This window comes from Gorilla gorilla, chromosome 3, assembly GCF_029281585.2.
Source record: "Gorilla gorilla gorilla isolate KB3781 chromosome 3, NHGRI_mGorGor1-v2.1_pri, whole genome shotgun sequence".
Taxonomy (NCBI): Eukaryota; Metazoa; Chordata; class Mammalia; order Primates; family Hominidae; genus Gorilla; species Gorilla gorilla.
Window position 1 is genome coordinate 138952661 of NC_073227.2, and position 23458 is coordinate 138976118.

The 23458-nt window shown below is 39.7% G+C and overlaps 1 protein-coding gene across 7 annotated transcripts in view; it reads right to left on the minus strand.

Annotated features, from left to right (window-relative positions):
* The window catches only part of SEC24D (SEC24 homolog D, COPII coat complex component), a 115813-nt gene that overhangs the window by 65443 nt on the left and 26912 nt on the right, over nt 1–23458 (minus strand). For all 7 annotated transcript variants that reach the window (XM_019025766.4, XM_055385505.2, XM_055385504.2 and 4 more), the window contains 2 exons: nt 17451–17562; nt 9307–9434 (listed from right to left, as the gene is read on the minus strand). In XM_019025766.4, coding sequence (XP_018881311.2) covers nt 9307–9434; nt 17451–17562 — 240 coding nt within the window. The remainder of the gene's footprint in view (nt 1–9306; nt 9435–17450; nt 17563–23458) is intronic.

Sequence of the window (23458 nt, forward strand, 5' to 3'; positions counted from 1 at the left end):
ATAATATAATACACTCCAGACTTAAACTGAAAGTGCTATACATATGAAATCACTTTGGGCTGGGTTGCGAAATTTGTTCACATTAATTTCTAATAACATATAGGGCTTCATAAATGGCATCTATGGTGAATGTCCAATAAAACTGGAAAAGTAAGACAGACACTATCAGCTTTCTGGATTTATGAGATAACAGAACCAGGCTTCTCCCTCTTAGAAATGGAGGCCTAAGGTCACAATACAAGGCACAGTGGAGACCTGAAATTAGTTCCTGGCTCCTAATCCAGTGTTCCACCATTTGGCTACTGTGCTTTGGAAAAAGTAGCCAGTTTTTATTGGTTCCTAAAATATCTTGGTCCAAAATTCATCCAATTGTTTTACTGTTCTGTCCTTTATAGTGAAAGAGAACCTCTCTCATTAATATGTGATAGAAGAAACTGAGTTAATTCTCCCACAGTGTTGAGGAACTTGTAAAAACTACATTGTCTTTCAAATGATTTTTTCTTTACCCACAGAGTTTGTTAGAGAGGTGAACAGGGTTATAAATGAAATTGGTAGTCATTTAAAAGACATGAAATGTCCAAAGCAGGATTTTAAAAAATGTTTATTTCATTAGCAACATGTTTATCAGTAGACCCAACTGCTGCCAAGGAACAACTAAGATTCACTGTGCTAAAAAAAATTAGAGGCCTAAAATACCTACAAATCAACCACCATTCTGTGATATGGTTTATTTTTGTCTTTTAAATGTCTCTACAACCCCAAGAAGAGTGCATTTATTCAACTAAGACCTCTATGCCCAGCCCACTGCTGAACTCTGGATAGTCTTTGCCTACAAGGAGTACTAAGTAGAGGCTTAAGGTCAAAAAGACTTTAAGAACTCTAAAATGATTATTTCAAGATAACTCATAAGCTTCCAGGAAGAGCAAGAGGCTCATTGCTAAAACTTTAGCCAGCAAGAAAAATAAATACTGTTTTATTAAAATTTGGAATCTTGAGTTCCAGCATATCACTTACCAGCTGGTAACTTTAATAGCCCCAGAACCTGTGGAGCTTCATCATCTATACAAGTGGGATTACACCTATTACATAAGCTGCTATCTTCCTAAAAGAAGGGATGACATGGTCATCGTGAATAAACTACTACAGTGAGGCACTATAAGTTCTGCCAAAACTATGTCAACGCATGCAAGCAAGATTAGCTGAAAAGTCAAATGCATGACCAGCAATTCCTTTTGCAGGTGACATGTAAAGACCATCACTGACATAACGTATTGGTGCTGGGCTTATTCTCTAACAGAATTTTCCTTTCTTGTTAACTCCATTAATCGGTTCCTTGACATCCATTCCTTTTTCCCCCACAATGGTACCCTCTTTAGACCTGCTGAATCTATCAAAATATAAACAATCATTAACAAGAAAGATTTAAACAGCATGTATTATTTATTTGTTTATTTTTATTTTTTTGAGATGGAGTCTTACTCTGTCACTTAAGCTAGAGCGCAGTGGTGCAACCTTAGCTCACTGCAACCTCTGCCTCCCGGGTTTAAGTGATTCTCCTGCCTCAGCCTCCCGAGTAGCTGGGACTACAGGCACGTGCCACCATGCCAGGCTAATTTTTTGTATTTTTAGTAGAGATGGGGTTTCACCATGTTAGCCAGGATGGTCTTGATCTCCTGACCTCGTGATCCACCCACCTCGGCCTCCCAAAGTGCTGGGATTACAGGCGTGAGCCACCGCGCCCTGCCTAAACAGCATTTATTAACAGGACAAAGTCCTTATTTATTTGTTAAGTCATAATTCAGGTAAAATTTTCCCAGAAAATAAGCTCCATATAACAATGAAGCTATCCCCATCAGAGCCTTTTTCACATTGTACGAAAGTTAACTGCATTCGTGAAAAATGTTTATTAAGTCCTAGGCAAGAGTAACTGATCTTGTTTTTCTTGTTTTCCAAATTCCTAAAGTTCAGCAGAGTTCCTAGCACAGAGTAAGGAGGGGATTAAAATGCAACTGAAATGTTGAGTCTTGGATGAAAGTTTATCCTTGCTAATTCAATAAGCAAGGAAATTACTTTGACTATTATATCCATTTATAACTGAAAAATATACACAGATACTCCTGAATCTAGTCACAGATGGAGTAAAAGCTTCTACCATCTGGTTTATAGGTGAAATTACTTAATTGCATGTATAATTAGACTATGCACTTGTCCAAAAGATAAACATTTCCTATTTTAGAGAAACAAATGCAAAATTAAATTAGTTATAATCTTCAATCCTTTTGCACTGGACTTCTACACCATACTACCTCAGTTCCTAAAATACAGCATCAAAAATTAAAACACAGTTTACTAAACAAAAGGGTTTACAGCATAACCAATTACTTTTGCTACATATATACCTCAGAATTAATTATACTGGCTGTGGGGATGGGTTTCACTTAAAAGTCATAAAAATTTAAAACGTATGGTAAGGAATACGAAATTTAAACAGTGACAACATAGATATACCCCTGGAAATAGCAAACATCTCCAAAGCAAATGTTCCTAAGGAACATCCTCTCGTCCAAACCGCTTGGGTTAGGTTTATTTTTATAGGCCGTTGCTAACACAATAGCATGCTTAGAAATGTTGGAACCTGTCAAACAATGGAACCAATTTTTAAAAACACTGTACTAAATAAATACTTTGGTAGATGCCAAAGCAGCTTATCTCTAAGGAAAGATTTTAAAATTGCAGTAATGATGGCAATACTAGATAAGCAAACAAAACATAAAATTTTACTAACACTGAAATAAATCATTTATAGTAGAGGAAGATAATTAAAGATGACTTTATACATAGAATAACAGTATTCAAGTAATACATTTGCTTAGAAAAGATACTTTAAAACTGTTATTTCCTTGATTAGAGATTATAAATATCTAAAATAGCAGCATGTCCCTCATTTTCTATTATTAACTATAATTGTTTAGTTTTTTATTTTTGTCTCACACAATTAGATAAACGATAGTGCCACTTATTGATATGTGGAAAAATAAACAGGTTTGGGGTGCAGAGATCAGAAGTTCATTTTTGGACACGTTAAGTTTGAGGTTTCTATGAAGCACCCAAGGAGAGATTTCAGAGAGGTGTTTGGATATGTGAGTATGGGACTGAAAATGTAAAAACGAATGAATGAATGAGTAACAGCGCAGTGCTTTAGAGTACTTTAGACACCAGAGTCTGTGTGGTTTTGCATCCTAGCTTTGCAGTTTAGCAGCTGTTGACCTTAACAAGTTATCTAACTCTGTGCCTCAGTTTACTTATATCTAAAATGGGGATAAGTAGGTTAATGTGATAATTAAGTAAATATTTTTAAAATTTATAGCTCTCCCTCTCCCTCTTCCTCCTCCCTCCTCCCTCTCCCTCTCTCTCCACGGTCTCCCTCTGATGCCGAGCCGAGACTGGACTGTACTGCCGCCATCTCGACTCACTGCAACCTCCCTGCCTGATTCTCCTGCCTCAGCCTGCCAAGTGCCTGGGATTGCAGGCGTGCGACGCCACGCCTGACTGGTTTTCGTATTTTTTGGTGGAGACGGGGTTTCGCCCTGCTGGCCGGGCTGGTCTCCAGCTCCTGACCGCGAGTGACCTGCCAGCTTCGGCCTCCCGAGGTGCCGGGATTGCAGACGGAGTCTCGCTCACTCAGTGCTCAATCTTGCCCAGGCTGGAGTGCAGTGGCGTGATCTCGGCTTGCTACAACCTCCACCTCCCAGCCGCCTGCCTTGGCCTCCCAAAGTGCTGAGTTTGCAGCCTCTGCCCGGCCGCCACCCCGTCTAGGAAGTGAGGAGCGTCTCTGCCTGGCCGCCCATCGTCTGGGATGTGAGGAGCCCCTCTGCCCGGCCGCCCAGTCTGGGAAGTGAGGAGCGCCTCTTCCCGGCCTCATCCCGTCTAGGAAGTGAGGAGCGTCTCTGCCCGGCCGCCCATCGTCTGGGATATGGGGAGCGCCTCTGCCCCGCCGCCCCGTCTGAGATGTGAAGAGCGCCTCTGCCCGGCCGCGACCCCGTCTGGGAACTGAGGAGTGTCTCTGCCCCGCCGCCACCCCGTCTGGGAGGTGAGGAGCGTCTCTGACCTGCCGCCCCGTCTGGGAAGTGAGGAGACCCTCCGCCCGGCAGCCGCCCCGTCCGGGAAGTGAGGAGCATCTCCGGCCGGCAGCCGCCCCGTCCGGGAGGTGGGGGGCAGCCCCCGCCCGGCCAGCTGCCCCGTCCGGGAGGTTGGGGGGCGCCTCTGCCTGGCCGCCCTGTCTGGGAAGTGAGGAGCCCCTCTGCCCGGCCGCCACCCCTTCTGGGAGGTGTACCCAATAGCTCATTGAGAATGGGCCATGATGACGATGGCGGTTTTGTCGAACAGAAAAGGGGGAAATGTGGGGAAAAGAAAGAGAGATCAGATTGTTACTGTGTCTGTGTAGAAAGAAGTAGACATAGGAGACTCCATTTTGCTCTGTACTAAGAAAAATTCTTCTGCCTTGGGATGCTGTTAATCTATAACCTTATCCCCAACCCCGTGCTCTCTGAAACATGTGTTGTGTCCACTAAGGGTTAAATGGATTAAGGGCGGTGCAAGATGTGCTTTGTTAAACAGATGCTTGAAGGCAGCATACTCATTAAGAGTCATCACCACTCCCTAATCTCAAGTACCCAGGGACACAAAGACTGCGGAAGGCGGCAGGGCCCTCTGCCTAGGAAAACCAGAGACCTTTGTTCACATGTTTATCTGCTGACCTTCCCTCCACTATTGTCCTATGACCCTGCCAAATCCCCCTCTCCAAGAAACACCCAAGAATGATCAATAAATACTAAAAAACAAAACAAAACAAAACAAAAAAACATAATTTTGCTTTTTATAAATTTTGACTGTTATTATTCCCATCAGCAGCAGCAGCTGTTACAGATGATATTTAGTTTTTGTAGGGGATAGGGTATCTAAGGAGAGTGGAAAGAAGATCCCAAGTTCAAGCCTTGACTAACCTCCAAATTAGAGATCAGGAAAATAATAAAGGGAACTTAAATGTTCCCTGCCTGTGACGTAGGAAAAATTAGACCAGGACGGTGTCATGGAAGCCAAAAGAGGAGAATCTGTCAAGAAGGCCCAAACACTTGGTAGCACACAGACTTGCATCTAGCTAGCTGGTGTAGTAGAGCAGCAATAATTCCCTAATGTTGGTGGCTCTCCAAGTTTAGGTCCAGCTACATGCCCAAAAAGGAAGACATTTTTTGGGCACATGCCCCTGAGGAACTTCTTCCTGGTGTTGCAGCATCCCTTTCACAGTCCTTATTTTTTGACTTCTAAGTCTATTTCAACAAATAAAAATAAAAGTACTCCTTTAAATAGAGAGTGTCTTCATTCAAACCAGGAAGCACTGCTATATAAAGGGAAGTAATTCTTAAATATATTCAGAGTAATTCTATTCTTGAATGTCTAGGGGAAAAGAAAGGGCTTTGTGTAGAGAGAGCCTGAGTAGAGAAAACAGTACTGTCAAATACATTTACATAGTCAGTATTCAGAGTCTCCAACAACATTAAAGGAATAGAGTGTGTTATTTTCACAAGTAGAGCGTCTCCCTAAGTCGGATTCCAGAAATAAGCTACCATTCTAACCTCCTCTGTTTAATACTTTGGAAAGCACAGAGATGAAAATGCAGCACAAGTCCTTACTAAAAGATCCTATGTTACTGGGTAGGTAGTATTTGGTTAAAACAAACAACTTTGGAAAATAGAAACCATACCCACTCAATTTATGTATAAAATGCGTATATGCATTTTTTAGGAGGCTTAAACTAATGTTTGAAAGATTTTTTTCAACAGCATTGAAATGCCAGGTTTTATTTTCCAGAAGACATTAGTGAATAATTTTATAATAATTAATACTAAATGATGATAACAAGAAGGTTCCAGACTCTAGTTTTGGATGTGAACAATTGCTGAGTTTTGTTCTATTTCATGCATATTTGACCCAGGTCAGCTTTATCACGAGGAAGGGGCAAGGAGGGGGTTTTTGCTAGTAGATAACTGAAAACCATGCAAACTCATTGCCATTAACAAGGTGCAGCCAAAACTGACATTATTCATGTGTATAAATCCTATGTATCCACAATACTGATATACAATAGAATTGCTTCCTATGATATTTTGTTATTTATATATGCTGCAGGTTTCCGTCAAGGTAGAAGTATCTTCTGTTTATGAAAATAAAAGATCTCTTTGATAAGGTTCAGATAGCAAAGGAACAAATAAGTCAGCGGCTGCACATGTGTAGCAACCCCATCCGCCTGAGAAAAGCTGTGGGGATGGTTCTTGTAGGCGCACTGATGGCAATACATTTCCTCAATTTTAGGATTCATAAAAGTTTCACATTTTTGACAGTATGCATCTCAAAATTGATTTTGTATGTACAGTTATAATATTTCTCATATTAATATATTACCCAGCTGTTTTAAAGAAGGAGGTAGCTCTATAGGAAATAATATAAAATCAGCGCCAGATATATTAATTTTAAAAAGTATAGAACAATGTGTGTACCATTCTATCATTTACATTTACATACTTTTTTTTGAAGGATAGATAGTTATATATTGTTATATGCATATTTTATTTCTAGAAGGAATCACAAAGAACAGGTAAGGGCTACATGAAAGGGGAGGAAGCAGAGGTAGGCAGAGGCCTATTTTTCACTGTATGCCCTTTTCATCTTTTGATTGTTTATGTTTTACTTATTTAAAAGTACAGTAATTGACTTTCAAAAGAAAAGACCAATACTACATATTGTTGTAGATACCTGCATATGAAGTCAGCACATAAAAACTTTTTTTTTTTTTTTTGAGACAGAGTCTCCCTCTGTCTTCAATCTTGTGAGCCAAGATTATCACGTAATCTTGGCTCACTGCAACATCTACCTCCTGGGTTCAAGCAATTCTCCTGCCTCAGCCTCCCGAGTAGCTGGGACTACAGGCACACGCCACCATACCCGGCTAATTTTTGTATTTTTAGTAGAGATGGGGTTTCATCATATTGGTCAGGCTGGTCTCAAACTCCTGACCTCTGGTGATTCACCCACCTCAGCCTTCCAAAGTCCTGGGATTACAGGTGTGAGCCACCGTGCCCAGCCTAAAACCTCTTATAGTAGGCCAAGGTGTGGCGGTATGTTCATACAATGAATTACACTATTCAGCAATAAAAAAGAAACAGACTGTTGATACACGCAACATCACAATGGCTCTTTAAAACGTTATGCTGAGTAAGACAACCTTTGTACAAAATAGAACATACTTTATCATTCTATTTACATGAAGTCCTAGAATAGGCTAAACAAATCTATCACAGAAAACAATCACAACTGTGGCTGCCAGGGAAGGGCGGTTATGTGAAGGGGTGGGGGTCGCCTAGGAAAGGGCATGAGATACCTTTCTGGGGTGGCAATTATGTTCTATGTTTTGATAGGTGTCTCGGCTACATAGGTATACACAGTTGTCAAAACTCAATAAACGTTCACTTAAGACATGTACATTTTATTGTAAATGAATTTTGCCTCAAATGAGAAAATAATCCGTAAGCAAATTTTGAACACTACCTAATGATATGCATTCTGGAGTATTTAGTATTAAGTGTCTAAATGTCTGCAATTTACTCTGAAATTGATCAGAATAAAAAAGATGGGTTGATGGACAGATGAACATCATGATATGTGACAAAACAAGTGTACTTACATGTTAATGGTAATATCCAGGTGGCAGGGATATATAGGTGTTCACTATGAAATCGTTTTAGATTTTCTGTATGTTTGAAAATTTTCAAAACACAATGTTGAAAATAGCTTTGAAAATACTTCTAGTTAAGTTTTTCTTTAAAATGCATGCATTGTACATAGCGGCATCTCTGTCAATACATATTGGTCTACCTCATTCATACTAAGCATAGTGAGTTTAATGAGGTGTTTATAAATATATTAAATTTCTAGAACCATCATGGAAGAGGCTATGGTTAAAATATGTAAAGGAGATACTGAATGTACATCTTGATTTGCAAATATGAAACCATACCACACGTAAGTTTGGCTTCTAACAACAGTTCAATGCCTCTCCCATGACCTACTCTAAGCCAGTTCACTCTACTCCCAAAAGGAAGTGTTGGCAGCACTACATTACATTCATAAGGACAGTGAGTGAAGATCCCAAAGGGCATGAAAGCTACTGCACACATCACACATCTCTCTTTTCTCTCTTCTTTCCCTTAGTGGACATAAAGCCCCACTCACCATAGCTTCCTCCTCCCCTTCCTCACACTGCTTTACTCTCCATACCAGCTGGTTTGGTGAGCCCAAGAAAGGGAACGAATCTGTTTGCTCTTGCAGATGCTCTGCCTCTTGCTTAGATGCTGCTAGGTGTACATTACATCAGCCTACTTCAAAGGATCATTAGATCCAACACTGAGGTTTATGCTGGGAGGGAATACTGGGGCTCTGGCCTTTAGTGCAGCAAGAGGAATCTGTGGTTCGGCCTAGCTTACCTGGATACTACAATGGGTTATGGTCACAGCTCCAGCTGGAAGTCAAGCTTTTCTTCCCCTGTGTGACTTGCTCTGCTATAGTGCCTGTGTTTCTGTGCGCATGTGGGCATTCATCACTCAGGGGCATCAAAAGAAGGAATGGCAGCAGTGTAGGTTGGAATTGGGTTGTTTCTGGAAGTCTAGATCAAATACCCACTGGCAGCATCCTGACACTGCAGATTTTCAATGTAAACCACTTATCTTTTTTTCCCGCTCAACTATATGTTGAGCACATATTTTCAAATCAATATATACAGATTTATCTATCCCATACTTTCTAATCTTTAAGTAGGAGTTGATGAGTATCCTGGCCCAGTGATAATTAAAGCAGATGTAGTAAGATCTGCTCTAATAGATCAAGGACTATAGGATCTATCATCTTCCCTCAACAGAACACCCACAATGTAAGGGCTCTAAACTAGGGTATCAGGGCCTTGTGACAAGTCACAATACTTTTACTGTGTGACATTCTATATTTTCTGTATGTGTGCATTACTACAATACGCCAAAAAGTGACGCAGTCCATCTGTATTTGGTGTACAGGATGCCAAAAACCATAGCTTGGTGGATTATTTGTTTTCCTGATGAATTCAATTACTAGATGTTTTGCATTATAAAAATATATTCCAGTTTCCTGTTTATATTATAGAATAATGTATAAGAAAATTGTGAGAAAATAGTAATTTTGGAATTGATAAATTATTGAATTGCTATTATATATCATTCTTACCTCATTTGAAGGAATGGTGGCAAAGGGCTTGATGACAGCAGCTAATGGAATCTGAGCTTGCTTAGCCATATCTGACGTGCATGGAAAACAGTATGTTGTACAACGGATGAATCGAGGACTGGCATTTCCTGAAACATTCAAAAGGATACACTTAAAACTTGTTTAGAAAAAAACCTTCCCTAAGATATTCAAATATTTATAAAGGTACTTCTAGATAATGCATTGCATTATTTCTTATTTGTAAAACTCTCTTCATGATTTGTTTTTTAAAAAAGTAGTATTGTGCAATTCTACAATCTATATTCTAGGCATACTGTAATTTCTTACAAAATAAAAATACTCTGAATCCTAATGCAAAGATATAAAAGAAGTATCTTAGTTATTATTATTTTCCATAAGCAGAGTCTTAATATAGCCTTACTATATATTTGAGAGGCATTTAGATGCAATGGAAAAAATAAAACAAAGAGACACACAAATATGACAGAACAAAATTTTTGAATCACAATCATTTCTTCTTCATCCTCTTCTATCTGCTTATGGGAAAGGTAAGCATTTGTATACTATTTCATATTAGCAAGTGATACTTTGTCAAATATGATTCCATTTGACTATTTTTTTCTAAATTTGGAAATTGAATTTCAAAATGAAAATTCTACTTATAATAGAAATATTATTTTCAAAAACACCCTAAACTATTTTTAATAGATGTCAGGCTTCCTGACCAAAATATCTTTACTTCATGGCATATCCGAGTGTTAAAACAATATCTATGACATAAAGAATATTTGTATCACTAGAATAACTTATCTAAGATAAATTTTGAAATAAAATATTATGACTAAAAGAATGTAATCATCAATCAAATGTTCACTGAATGTCTAAGACATTTCAGGCCCTGTCCTAGGTGCTTGCAGAGCTTATGTTCTTGCAGAGGACACAGACAATGAATATTACGCCTAATAAAAGTAAATTATATAGGACATTAGAAGGTGATAAATGCTGTGAAAAAAGCATATCTAGTGAAGGGGTACCAAGAAGTGGCAGGCAGATTGCAATTTTAAATACTTACAAGGTAGGCCTTATTTAAAAGGTAACATCCGAGCAAAGAGTCATAGGAGGCAAGCGATTTACCCTAGTGGGTATCTGGGGAAGGACATGCCCGGAGTAGAGTGACAGCAGGAGGCCCATGGAGCTGGAATGGAGCCACTGTGGGGGGCACCAACTGGTGTGGAGTTCAGCGAAGCAACAGGCCAGATGAGGTAGACTCTTGAGACCATTTTAAGCCCTCTGGCTTTTCTCCCAATGAAATGGGGAGCCACTGATGGCTTTAGAGCAGAGGAGTGTCATGCTGTAATGTAGGTTCCTCTGCCTGCATTTTCAGAATGGATTGCAGTGGGGAAGAGTAGAACCAGGGAGACCATGTGGAGGCTGCTGCAGTACCAGCCTGACAGGAGTAGAAGTGTTGAGATGCGGCTAAATTCTGGATATATTTCAAAGGTACAGTGACTTATTTGTTAAGGGCATATAAGGTGTGAAGATGTGAGTGTGAGAGAGCGTGATGGTCAAGAACGACTCTTAAGATTGCTGGCCTGAGAAACCAGAAGCATAAAATTGCCACCAACTGACAAAGTAAAGGCTGCAGAAAGGGAAGGGATGTTTTAACGGGTGTGCGGGTGGAGATCAGGAATCTAGTCAGGGACATGTCCCATTTGGGAAATCTATTACACAGTCATACAGCAATGCTGAGTAGACAATTAGATATGTACATCTGGAGACTGGGCTAAAGTCTGGGGTGGAGATACACATTTGGGAATTCTTAGCATATAGATGGTATTTGAAACCATGAAACCAGGTTAAAACCACCAAGGGAATAATTATGGCCAAAGAAGAGAAGATGACCAAGTACTGAGCCCTGGGGTCCTCCAAGATAAGGAGGTCAGAGGAGGAGGAGAAAGCAGCCAAAGGACTGAGAAGGATGAAACGAGGAGCCTAGCGTCCTGAAGTGAAGTGTAGGATGTGTATCATGCGGAGGCACGATCATCTGTGCCAGATGGTGCTGCTGGAGATCCTAAAGAGGCAGTTTTGGTGGAATGCTAGGGAAAAATCTGCTCAGAGTGAGTTTAAGAGATAACAGAAGGAGAAGAATTGGCAATAGTCCTTTTAAGTTTTGCTGTAGAGGGGTGGAAAGAAAAGAGTGCTAGCTGGTAAGGGAAGTGGATCAAGAAAACATTTTTATATTTTAAGATGAGAGAAGGTTTTTTTTAAAAAAAGATGGGAATCATTCTGTAGAAAGAAAAATACCGATGATTTAAGAGGAAGAGGGGAAACTTACTGTGGAAATATACTTGAGTGGTGCACAGGGAGAGAGGCTGGCTTTCGACTGGAGCACAGATTGCTCACTGAGGGCCAAATGCAGGTGGGCACAGTGGGAGGATGCGCTGAGACTGGGGGTCCATGTGGTGGTGGGGTGCATGGAATTTCCTTTCTGAAAGGAGGATGTAAAGCAGCTAAAAGAAAGATGCGAGAGAAGGTGCTGCAGGTTTGAAAAAGTATGAAATAGTCACTAAGGAGAGTGGAAAAGTGAAAAGACTTGAGAAATACAGTATGTTGGGAAGTTTATGGTCCTGAGCTTAAACAGCAGTTGTGGCGGGGTTGTGAGCCTCTCTCTGGCCATGTTTTGCTGCACAGATGCAGGCCTGAAATGAATGGGAGGTTGGGCTTTAAAAAGCTTTTATTCTGTTCATTTCCAAGCTACTAGTGCCAGATTTCACAGTTTTTAGGACAAACTGGAAATCCGGATTTTTATATAATGTATTCTGATTTTTAAATAATGACAATTAATTCAAATAGAAACAGAAGAAATTACTGTGTAGGACAAATTAACATGACTGCAGGCTGAATCCAGTCCTTGGGCTGCTCTGCAGAGCATCTGAGAGAAGGGGAAGACATAGTACTAACAACAAGGGTGATAATAATAACAGCAGCCAATGCGCTAGACATCATTCTAAGACTGTTACATGTAAACTCATTTAGCCCCACAATAACTCTATGGATTAATATATTTATAATCTACTTTACTGAGGAGGAAACTGAGACACCGGGAGGTTATGTGACTTTCCAAAAGTCAAAGAGTTAGTAAATGGCAAAAGTGGGATTAGAACCAATTATAAATTTCTACAACATCCCAGAAAAATTGAGTCCAGGTTGTCAAGGCCTGGAATGCTGGATGAGGAGTTGAGACCAACCCTATCTGCCCATGGGCAACCGTGACATTTTTTTAGTCAGGGTTAAAAAAAGGCCAGTCACGGTGGCTCACGCCTGTAATCCCAGCACTTTGGAAGGCCGAGACAGGTGGATCACAAGGTCAGGAGATTGAGACCATCTTGGCTAACACGGTGAAACCCCGTCTCTATTAAAAATACAAAAAAATTAGCCGGGCATGGTGGCGGGCGCCTGTAGTCCCAGCTACTCAGGAGGCTGAGGCAGGAGAATGGCGTGAACCTGGGAGGCGGAGCTTGCAGTGAGCTGAGATCACGCCATTGCACTCCAGCCTGGGCGACAGAGCAAGACTCCATCTCAAAAAAAAAAAAAAAAAAATCGAACTTTTTTTGGCAAGGGTAAAATGATCAATTAAGTAATGGAAGAAAATCAGTCTGCCCAAAGTTAGATAGCTTCTAGGAACAGAAAAAGAATACAGACAGGTAAACTGGTCCATTGCTTTAAGAGCCCAGGTAAGCAGTAACAGAGGAGGAAACCAGACTTTTGGCAGCAGGAATACAAGTAAAGGAACTCTTAGGTAATATTAATATATGTAAGTATGCTTGAATGCTTAATAGTGTTTGTTTCATATTTAAACAAAACTTTCCTTATTATCATCATTACACAATGTTATACAGACCATGAACTAAGAATTTTAAAAGTATTTGAAAGTTTATTTTAATTTTCCATTGCACTCAATTATACTCGTTAAAATTACCAATAAAATATTGAAGCTGGATATTTGTTACCTTTAAAGGGTTTATTTTTTGACAGTGAAATATGCATAAATGAATGAGCTCTAAAGGTGACTAAACAAATGCTTCGTTCAGGAAGATAATGTGCACAAATAATAAAATTTGAAAAAGCAATTGAGAATTTGTTTCTATAAACAGGTATACAACAGTGGGGCATAAAAGGTCTGGCTACCGTGGATAATTTAGCAACCACAGGAACTAAGATTTGAAACTTTTTGAGATGCTTAATAAAGAGCATATGGGATAATTTTACTGAAAACATTCAATAAATTCATTCCACAAACATTTACTAAGCAAAGCTCCAGGAAAGGGCTTAGAAATAGAATACAGTAAAGTCTCTGGCTTCACAGTCTAGTTGGAAAGAGTGACAGTAAAAATAGATCATTGCAACATAGCATGGTAAGCATCACAGAAGAGCAAATAGATTAAGAAATAGAAGAAGGGAGACAATGACTCTGTCACTTGGACCAGAATTGACCACACGAAGGATGAGGTGCTTGAACAGGGTCTTAAAGGATGGGAACCAAAGGACAAGTGGAATCTTAAAATAAGATCCTGGAGCCAAAGGCAAAGGAATAATATTTTAAAGTTTAAGAATATTTTAAACTTTTCTTTGTTGGCTCTGATCCTAACCAGCTGTATGGCCTTGGGCAAGCCACTTAACCTCCCTGGGCCTTATCCTTACATCTGTAAAGTGAGAGAGCTGAGCAAATAAAGTCCAAGGTTCCTTCCAGCTCTATATTGTACTTATGTCTGTGAATTTCTGTACAAGTCTGAGAATCTTGAGCTACATCCTAAAAAGCTTATTACTATTGGCAAATAAGCCAGGTCAGACAAAGGGGCTTCATAGCAAAAGGGTATGACTGGGCCAACTTTGGGGCTCCATACCAGGGCAGCTCTCTCTTCTTGCCAAGGGCTAGGCTGCAGGCTAAGGAGAGAGAACGATGACTGAGACCCTGCCACCTTACTAGTCCTGCCTGCTCACCCACTCCTTCCTTCATACTCTTTCCATACTATACGATCCAGCAATTTCACTTTTAGGTACAGTATATACTCCAAAGAAGTGAAAGCAGGGGCTTGCATAGATACTTGTACGTAAATATCCACAGCAGCATTACTCACAAGAGCCAAAAGGTAGAAACAACTCAAATGTCCTTCAACAGATGAATGGAAAACAAAATGCAGTATGTATAAAAAACGGAAAGTTACGTAGCCTTAAAAAGGAATGAAATTCTGATATACGCTACAAGGTAGATGAACCTTGAAAATATTATACTAAGTAAAATAAACCAGACAGAAAAGGGCAAATATTGTATGATTCTCTCAAATGAGGAGCCTAGAGTAGGCAAACTCATAGAGACAGAACGTAGAACAGAGTCTACCAGGGGCTGGGTGGGGTGGAAGAATGGGGAGTTATTGTTTAATGGGTACAGAGTTTCAGTGTGGGATGATTTTTTTTACAGTTCTAGAAACAGGTAATAAGAATGATTTGGTTGCACAACATTGTGAATGTAACTAAGGCCACTAAATTGTATACTTAAAAATGGTTAAAATAATAAATTTTATGTTATATATATAGATTTGACCACAATTTAAAAACTACCCACAAGTCCCTCAAAAAACAAAAAACTATGCACATGCTGTTACTTGACATGTATTATGCTCTCTCCCACTACCATACTTTAGCACATTCACCTCCTCTGCCTGGAAACCCTCCCCTCCCCCATCTCCCTAGTCTTGTGGGTTACACTTGCTCACTGAAGACACAGTTTGGGTGTCCCCAACTTGGGCAAGACAGGCTGGGTCAGTTATCTGGTTGGTGACCTCACATTTAAGTTCCCATGGCAACATGTGTTTTATCTTTCTAATATAACATTTATCTCACTGAATTAATATTTAGTTATCTTTTTCCTTGCCAGATTGTTCACTCATTTAAAAAAAGAGCTGTGTCTTTTATTTCTGAATAGACGCAGTGAAGTTAAGAACACAGGCACTTGCATCAGAATGCTTGAGTTCAAATTCTAGCTTTGCCTCCTACTAGCTACATTTCTTAGGTAAATTACCTAAGCATTCTGTGCCTCAGTTTTCCACTCTGTAATATAAGAATGATATTAATGCCTATCTCATAACATTACAGGGGATTAAATTATTCCATATAAAGTGGTTAGAAAATTGTCTTGATACATACTAAGTACTTGCAATTATTAGCTATAATAATAATGTTAATTTGTATATTTTTTATTATATTATTAACCTCAGGTTTAGCATAGAGGCCTGGCACATAATAGGTACTGAATAAACATTTTCTGGATGTATGCATGAATGAGTGAAGTTCTGAACAAGTGGAATTCTGATCCCAGATAGCTCCAAGATTTGTGGGAGAGACCTATCTAAACCACAATAAAATTTAATGTGATACGGGTGAAATATATATGAAGCATTATGGGAAAAGACACTGGAGAAGACTTGAAAAAGAAAATTTAAATTGAGTTTAGAAGAACTAAATGTTTCCCAATTAAAGGGCTGATAGTCATATATTCCAAGTACATGTGTCTGATAAATATTTATTGGTCAACTAGTATGTTCTAGATACCAGGTGAATTTCTAAGGATACAACAAAAAACCATCCTCAGGCTATTGCAGAGAAAACAGTACAATGTGAGAATCAGAGGCATGAGGAGAAAGAGGATGAGTTTGGTATATGAAGGCAATTGTAAAGCAAGAAACAGGTGGGAGATGAGGCTGGTCAGGAATATTCTTTAGGTTGAAAAAAGCCCCAATATTGTTTTATATTTATTTTAAATATTAAATAGATATTAAAACACTTATATAATACTTATCATTAGGTTGAAATGAAATTGCCACCTTTTATAGGTCACAGTGATAGAAAAAAAAAAATCAACAATTTCATATACCTCAACCTATTATCTACCAAGCCCTAAATCCTTTACAAATATGAACTCATCTAACTAGTTGGAATGAGTTCTAAGTAATGAGGAAGAAACAAATTATTTTTACACTTGATCTTAGCCAAAAGGCCGAGAAGGAAAAATTATTTTTAGAATAATAAATGAAGTCATCTGAATTGTTTTAATATTAGTATCTACAACACCTATAATTTACATGAAACCCTTCTGTGTATTGAGCCCTCTATACACATATAAGCATACTTATGTGTATGCATGCATACACACACACACACACACACATACACAAAGACTCATGCACACAGTCACCTCTAATTCTTACACTGGCTCTGCAGAGCCGGTCTTAGTCTCCACATATTACTGAGGGTGATGCTGAGGTTGAGAGAGAGAGGTGAAATGGACAAAGCTCACTTGGGCAGTAAGGAGTGGAGTCTGAATTCTCCCAATCAAGTCTCTTTCTACCTCACTGTGCTACCCACTCTATAACGTTAGCTCTGAAGGTGGCACAGAGGATAGAGAGAGGATCCCCAACTAGAACTCGGCTAGCTCAACAACTCTGGGATGAGACAAAATGCTTGTTTGTATACTGATGTTATGCTTCTAGGATTGAGTACATGATCCATTAAAATGGTATATTCAGAATCTCAGACATCAGATTTCATCGGGCTATATTCTTAACTTGTCATCAACAATAGGGTAATATATTCTTGAGCTGAGAGGTATGGAACAGTAGAGATGCAGCTCAGCTTCTCCTCTTCCCAGTTTAAATGTGGGAAAACAGAACCCAAAATGTTAAAAATATCTGCTTAGAAAATATTGTTGGGGCTAGAACCAGGTCTGCTAACATCTCAAACAGTCTAATTCCTTACCGCTCTGCTCGTGCCAGCTTTCCAACATAGTGAATAAATTAAACCAAAGTAGGGTATAAACTAATTTAAACCCACAAATTAAAATAAATAATTGTTTTAAGCAGATATATTGCTCTGTACCTCACTGGAAACTCTCCAGACTTCCATACGCACAGAATAAAATTCAGTTGATAGCATCCTCTTGGTACTTGAGGGATTAACAGAGAACTGATTATCAGCTATAATGGGGTTTTCCATTATTAAGAGCATTATTGAAGGGTGTCAGTGTATTTGCTTTAAAAACGGTGAGAAATTTTAAAACCTTAATAAATGGCATAATTAAAAACAAATACCTTGGTCTTGTATCATGCAATCTGTAGTGACCAGGGGAGGGATCTGGCCTCTGGTGTTGGTGGCATAAACTTGTCCTCCTCTGCTGGCTCTATCATTCTCGATCACCTGGATCTGATAAATAAGACATCAAGAGCCCATTAAAGTAGGTTCCAGTTCTTCCCAACATTCCATTTAGAGAGTACCCTTGCTCTCTCCTCCCTCCTTTTCCCCTCCTTCTCAATATTCACACACACAGAGATGCACACACAGTCTCACACACTCACACAAACTGGCATTTTCTAAATCCTTTCTGTTCATTTCAGATCAAATTGTCATGGAAAAACCTACCATGTCTTCAGTTAAAATGGTTACAATTTTAGAATAGTAGTTTCCAATTCTATTTTGTAATTCTTTAGCTTCAAATCTGACAACGTGACCCTTCAGAGAACTTTATTTTTATCCAATTTATTAGAACATAGGTAAGCATTTTCTTTCTTTTTTATTTATTTATTTTTTTTTTCATTTTTTGAGATGGGGTCTCACTCTGTCACCAAGGCTGGAGTGCTGTGGCGCAATCATAGCTCACTGCAGCCTTCACCTCCCTGACTCAAGCCATTCCGAGTAGCTGGGACCACAGGTGGGTGCCACCACACCTGGCTAATTTTCTTTTTCTTCATCTTTTTGTAGAGACAGGGTCTCCTCTCCCTATGTTGCCCAGGCTGGTCTCAAACTCCTGGGTGCAAGCAATCCTCCTGCCTTGGCCTCTCAAAGTGTTGGTGTTACAGGTGTGAGCCACTGCACCTGGCCAGCATTTTCTTAAAAAAAAAAAATCTGGTAAGAAAAGAAATTGAAAACAACTATTTAAAGGAAATACTGGCCTGGCACAATGGCTCATGTCTGTAATCCCAGCACTTTGGGAGTCCGAGGCGGGAGGACCACTTCAGCTCAGGAGTTCAAGAATAGCCTGGGCAACAGAGTGAGGCCTCATCTTTACTAAAAAGGTTTAAAAAATTAGCCAGGCATGGTGGCACCTGACTGTAGTCCCAGCTACTCTGGAGGCTGAGGTAGGAGGATTGCTTAAGCTCAGGAGTTCAAGGCTGCAATAAGCTATGATCGTGACACTGCATTCCAGCCTGGGCAACAGAGCAAGAGCCTATCTCAAAATAAATAAATAAAGGAAATACTTTTTCAAATAAAAGAAACTTCCAAAAGGCTAAAAATTATCTCAGAAGAAATGATTTATAATATACAACCTATAAAAACCTTAACTTTCTCCTCAAATGTCTTTCGATCTTCAATTTGCTTTTCAAGTTTCCCCAACTGCATCCCTGGTTCCTTGAGATGTAAGACACAAATGGTATAAAGCAATCCCATGTGGTTTTTGCCCGCTGTAGAGAAGTCAACAGCAGCAAAAGTCTCTTAAGTTCCATCATCTAATGTGGAAACATCTGATATTTCTCTACTAAAAACAATTGTTATTGATGAAGAATATAAGAGATACAAAATATCTTTCTGTTCTAATTGTGTAGGGGTGAAAATTACGAGCAAAATCTAGTAGTGTGGAGTTAAAAAGAGAACAAGAAAGAATCCTAATAATTATGTTCCTCTTTCTCTTCTCCCTTCCCTCACTTCTTTCTTCATAAGAGAAACAAGGAGGAATAAAAGGAAAAAAAATGGAGAGGGTGTAAGAAGAGGAAAAAAAAAATGGAGAAACAGGAAGTGTGTCCAGACTGGAATAGTGTGTCCAAACGGCACCAAGGGTGCAGTTTTTAATATTCTTAAAACCATTAATAATATGAAAATTGCCTTCTGCCAAACTCTGAAATGTTGCTTTCTCTACTCTTCCCTCCCATTCCATCCACTCCAGCCCCCAGCTGGTACTGACAACACTGGTTTTATGAAATGTTGATGACAGATTCAGCCTGCCTTTAAGTCTACAGGTCTTCCCTCCTAATTTCATAGGATGTGAATTGTTATTAGATTAAAATATAAAATGGCTCCAAACATAACTGCTGTCAGACACAGATAAGACTAAAGCTACCATGAGCAGAGACAAAAAGCAGAGAAATCGAAACACTGTAATTATATTCTGTATTTTGACCACAAGGTTAATCGGATTCATTAAAAATAGAGTTGTTTTTTATCTCTTTGAGACAGGGTCTTGCTCTGATGCCCAGGCTGGAGTGCAGTGGTGTGAAGGGGGTTCACTGCAGCCTCAATCTCCTGGGCTCAAGCCATCTCTTGCCTCAGCCTCCCAAGTAACTGGGACTACAGGTGTGCACCACTATGCCCAGTTAATTTTTAAATTTTTTGTAGAGATGGGGTCTAACTTTGTTGACCAGGCTTGTCTCAAATTCTTGGGCTCAAGCTTTCCTCCTACCTTAGCCACCAAAAGTGCTGGGATTACAGGCATGAACCACTGCACCTGGCTTAGAGTCATTTTTATATTATCAATATTTATTGCAATCATTTCAACCAACAAAGAGTCAAATATGAAAGTGAGGTAAAAGCCATGATAATGTATTAGTGTGCATAATATACAGAACATATTGAATATAGTCTTCAATAGACTGAATTTCCAAAAAGTTTATTTTTAAATTATCCATTTGCAATTTACAAAGCCCTGCCCCCAAAGAAACAGTGTTATCAGTAGTAATTACATTTCTAAATTAATTCACATCTTGGATGGAATACTACAAAGAAAAGAATGGGAGATTAAAGTCGTTCTGATAATTGCTAAAAAATACTATACCTTTTTTATTTACCTCAAATGCATGTTCTTGAAAAACAGGCTTAGAGATAAAGAAGCTTCAATAGCAATTTTGACTGTGACTCGGTACTTGAAGGGTTTAGATTTAATGACAGTGATCCTTGATAATTCCAAAACTACTTCAAAAGGTATAGATTTATTTTTCCTTCAGAAGATGTGCTGCTAGAATTACGATTATATTTATCTGCTATGAGTGGAGCATTCTGGGTTCATAAAACAGAATTGGAAAAGAGAAAAAAAGAAAGTGATTATCTTGAGATAAATGAACAAGGATAAGGGAAAAACAAGAAGACGTGTGTGCCATGCAAGAAAGGCTGCTTAGCAGGATCATGTGAATTTTGGAGTGGTAAGATAAAGTGGAGTAGAAAGCACCCAACTTCTTTTTTTTTTTTTGAGACAGAGTCTTGCTCTGTCACCCAGGCTGGAGTGCAGTGGCACGATCTTGGCTCCCTGCAAGCTCTGCCTCCCAGGTTCATGCCATTCTCCTGCCTCAGCCTCCCGAGTAGCTGGGACTACAGGCACGCGCTACCACGCCCGGCTATTTTTTGTATTTTTAGTAGAGACGGGGTTTCACCATGTTAGCCAGGATGGTCTCGATCTCCTGACTTCGTGATCCGCCCGCCTCAGCCTCCCAAAGTGCTGGGATTACAGGTGTGAGCCACCTCGCCCAGCCTACAGAAAGCACCCAACTTCTGAATAATCCTCTTATGGACACAGAAAAGGAGGGAGGAAGAGTTTTGATGATGATACATTTCCTTACTTTCAAAATTTGTTTAAAACCACCACCAAAAGGGTTATAATAAGCACCTTGCTCAGGACTGGGGTATAGCAGAAGCTCAGTAAATGTGACTTAACATCTTTATTTCCAGAAGGAAAAATTTATTTTGTTAGCAAAAGTATGTTCCTTTGGTAATAGGAACACAAACAGGCTCCATCTGACCATCACTATATCATTAGTTTTAAGATAAAAATAAATACTGGACTGATTTGTCTGTATGTATTATAAGGGTCCTGGATGAGTCACAGCATCTACTCCTTCTTGCTTTTGTTGCCCATTCATTCATTCATTCATTCATTCAAGGAATATGTGGACATATACTATGTATCAGGCTGTGTTCTAAGTGTTAGAGACACAGCAGTGAACGAAACCATCATGGAGTGGACACTCTTGTGTGGAAGACAGGCAATAAGTAAACAAATGTACAAATAACACATCCAACATCAGGCAGTAATTCAGTGCTGTGGATATGGAGTGGTATGGATGAGGTGCCAGGGAGACTGAGGATGAGCAATGAGGACATTAAGGAAATGAAGACATGAGCCGTGCCCTGCATACATCTAAGGGAAGAGCATCTAAGCAGAATAAAGGCAAAGGCCTTGAGGCAGGACCATGCTTGGCCTGCCAAGGAACAACAAAGAGGCTGGTGTTGCTGGTCAAAGGGGGTGGAGAAGAGTGGTAAGAGACCAGGTCAGAGGTAGCTCTGTGTGTGTGTGTGTGTGTGTGTGTGTGTGTGTGTGTGTGTGTGTGTGTGTGTGTGTGTGTGTGTCAGAGGGTATAGGGGAGCCAGGGGTGTGTGTGTGTGTGTGTGTGTGTGTGTGTGTGTCAGAGGGTATAGGGGGGCCAGGGGTGGCAAATAATGTATAGGGGAGCCAGGGGTGGCAAATAATGTAGGGTCCTGCAGACTATTGTAAGAACTTTGGTTTTTAGAGTATTGGTTTCCGTAGCCATGACATGATCTGACTTAGAATTTGAATGGATGACTCTGGCTGCTCTGTGCAGACTGAAAGGGCAAGGAGACCAATTAGGAGGCTCTTATAAAAACCTAGGTAGGTAGATAGTAGAGGCTTGGAACAGGATGAATAGGCAAGGTAGGACCAAGAGAATTAGCTAAAGAACTAAATATGAGATGTGCAAGAAAGGAAGAATCAGAGATGATTCCCAGGTTTTTGGCCTGAGGAGCCAGAAGAATGGAATTGGATCTGGATTTCAGGGAAAAGGTCTTTACTAGGAATATCTGCATTCTCATTCAAAGCCACGAAAATAGATGGAATTACCTAGAGTGGTGCTTTGCACACTTTAGTGTGCCTAGGAATCATCTGAAGAGCTTGTTGAAACACAGATTCCAGGGCCTTACCCTTAGAGATTCTGATTCTGTAGGTTTGGGCTGAGGCCTGAGAACATGAATTTTTAATAAGCTCCCAGATGATGCTGATGGTGCTGTCCTGCGAGCACATTTTGAGAAGTGTTATCCAGAGAGTAAATGCCAATGGAGAAAGGAAATGTCCAAACACTAAGACTAAGTCTTTGGAAAGGTCCAAAGACTAAGCCTTAGGACACTTCTAACAGTAGGTAGTCAGAGAGATGAGGAGACATTAACAAAGGAGACACAGCCTCCAGTGGGGTAGGCAGAGATATAAGCAAATGGGTGGAATCCCAGAAGCAAAATGTAAAAGTTTCATTTCAAGGAGAACGGAGTAAACAGATGTGTCAAATTGCTGCTGATGTCAAATCACATGAAAGCTGAGAATAGACCATTAGATTTGGTAACAGGAAGTCATTGGTAATTGGACTAGCACAGTATTGTGGGGTTGTGGTGATGAAATCTAAACTGGAATAGGATCAGGAGAGAGTGGGAGGAGATTAAGTGAAAACAGCAGATATAGGCAACTCTTTGGGAGATTTCTTGCTTTAAAAGAAAGCCAGGAGATGGGTGGAAACTGAATCCAGGTTTGGGGAGAGGCCAAGGAAAGCTTCTTTTATTAATGATGGGAGGCATCATAGGATATTTATATTCTGACGAGAATGATCTAGACACAGAAAAATTTAAGTTCGTTTTCAAAGAAGTGCAGATGATGCAAGAGAAAGGGGATGTGACAGTTAATTTTATGTGTCAACTTGGCCAGGCCATTTTTGGGACAAACACCAGTCTAAGTCTAAATGGTGCTATGAAAGTATTTTAAAAGTATTTTTTAAGATCTAATTAACATTTAAACAGGCAGGCTTTGAGTAAAGCAGATTACTTTCCATAATGTGGCTGGGCTTAATCTAATCAGCGGACGGTCTTAGGAGAAAAAGGTTCCCTGAGAAAGAGGAAAATTCTGCTTCCAGATGCCTTTAGACTTGAGCTGCAATATCAACTCTTCCCTGGGTCTCCAGCCTGCTCTCCTAACTTTCCCATTCAGTCCCCATAATGAAGTAAAACCATTACTTAAAATAAATCTCCCTCCTTCTTTCTTTTAAGCCATAAAAGTAATGAC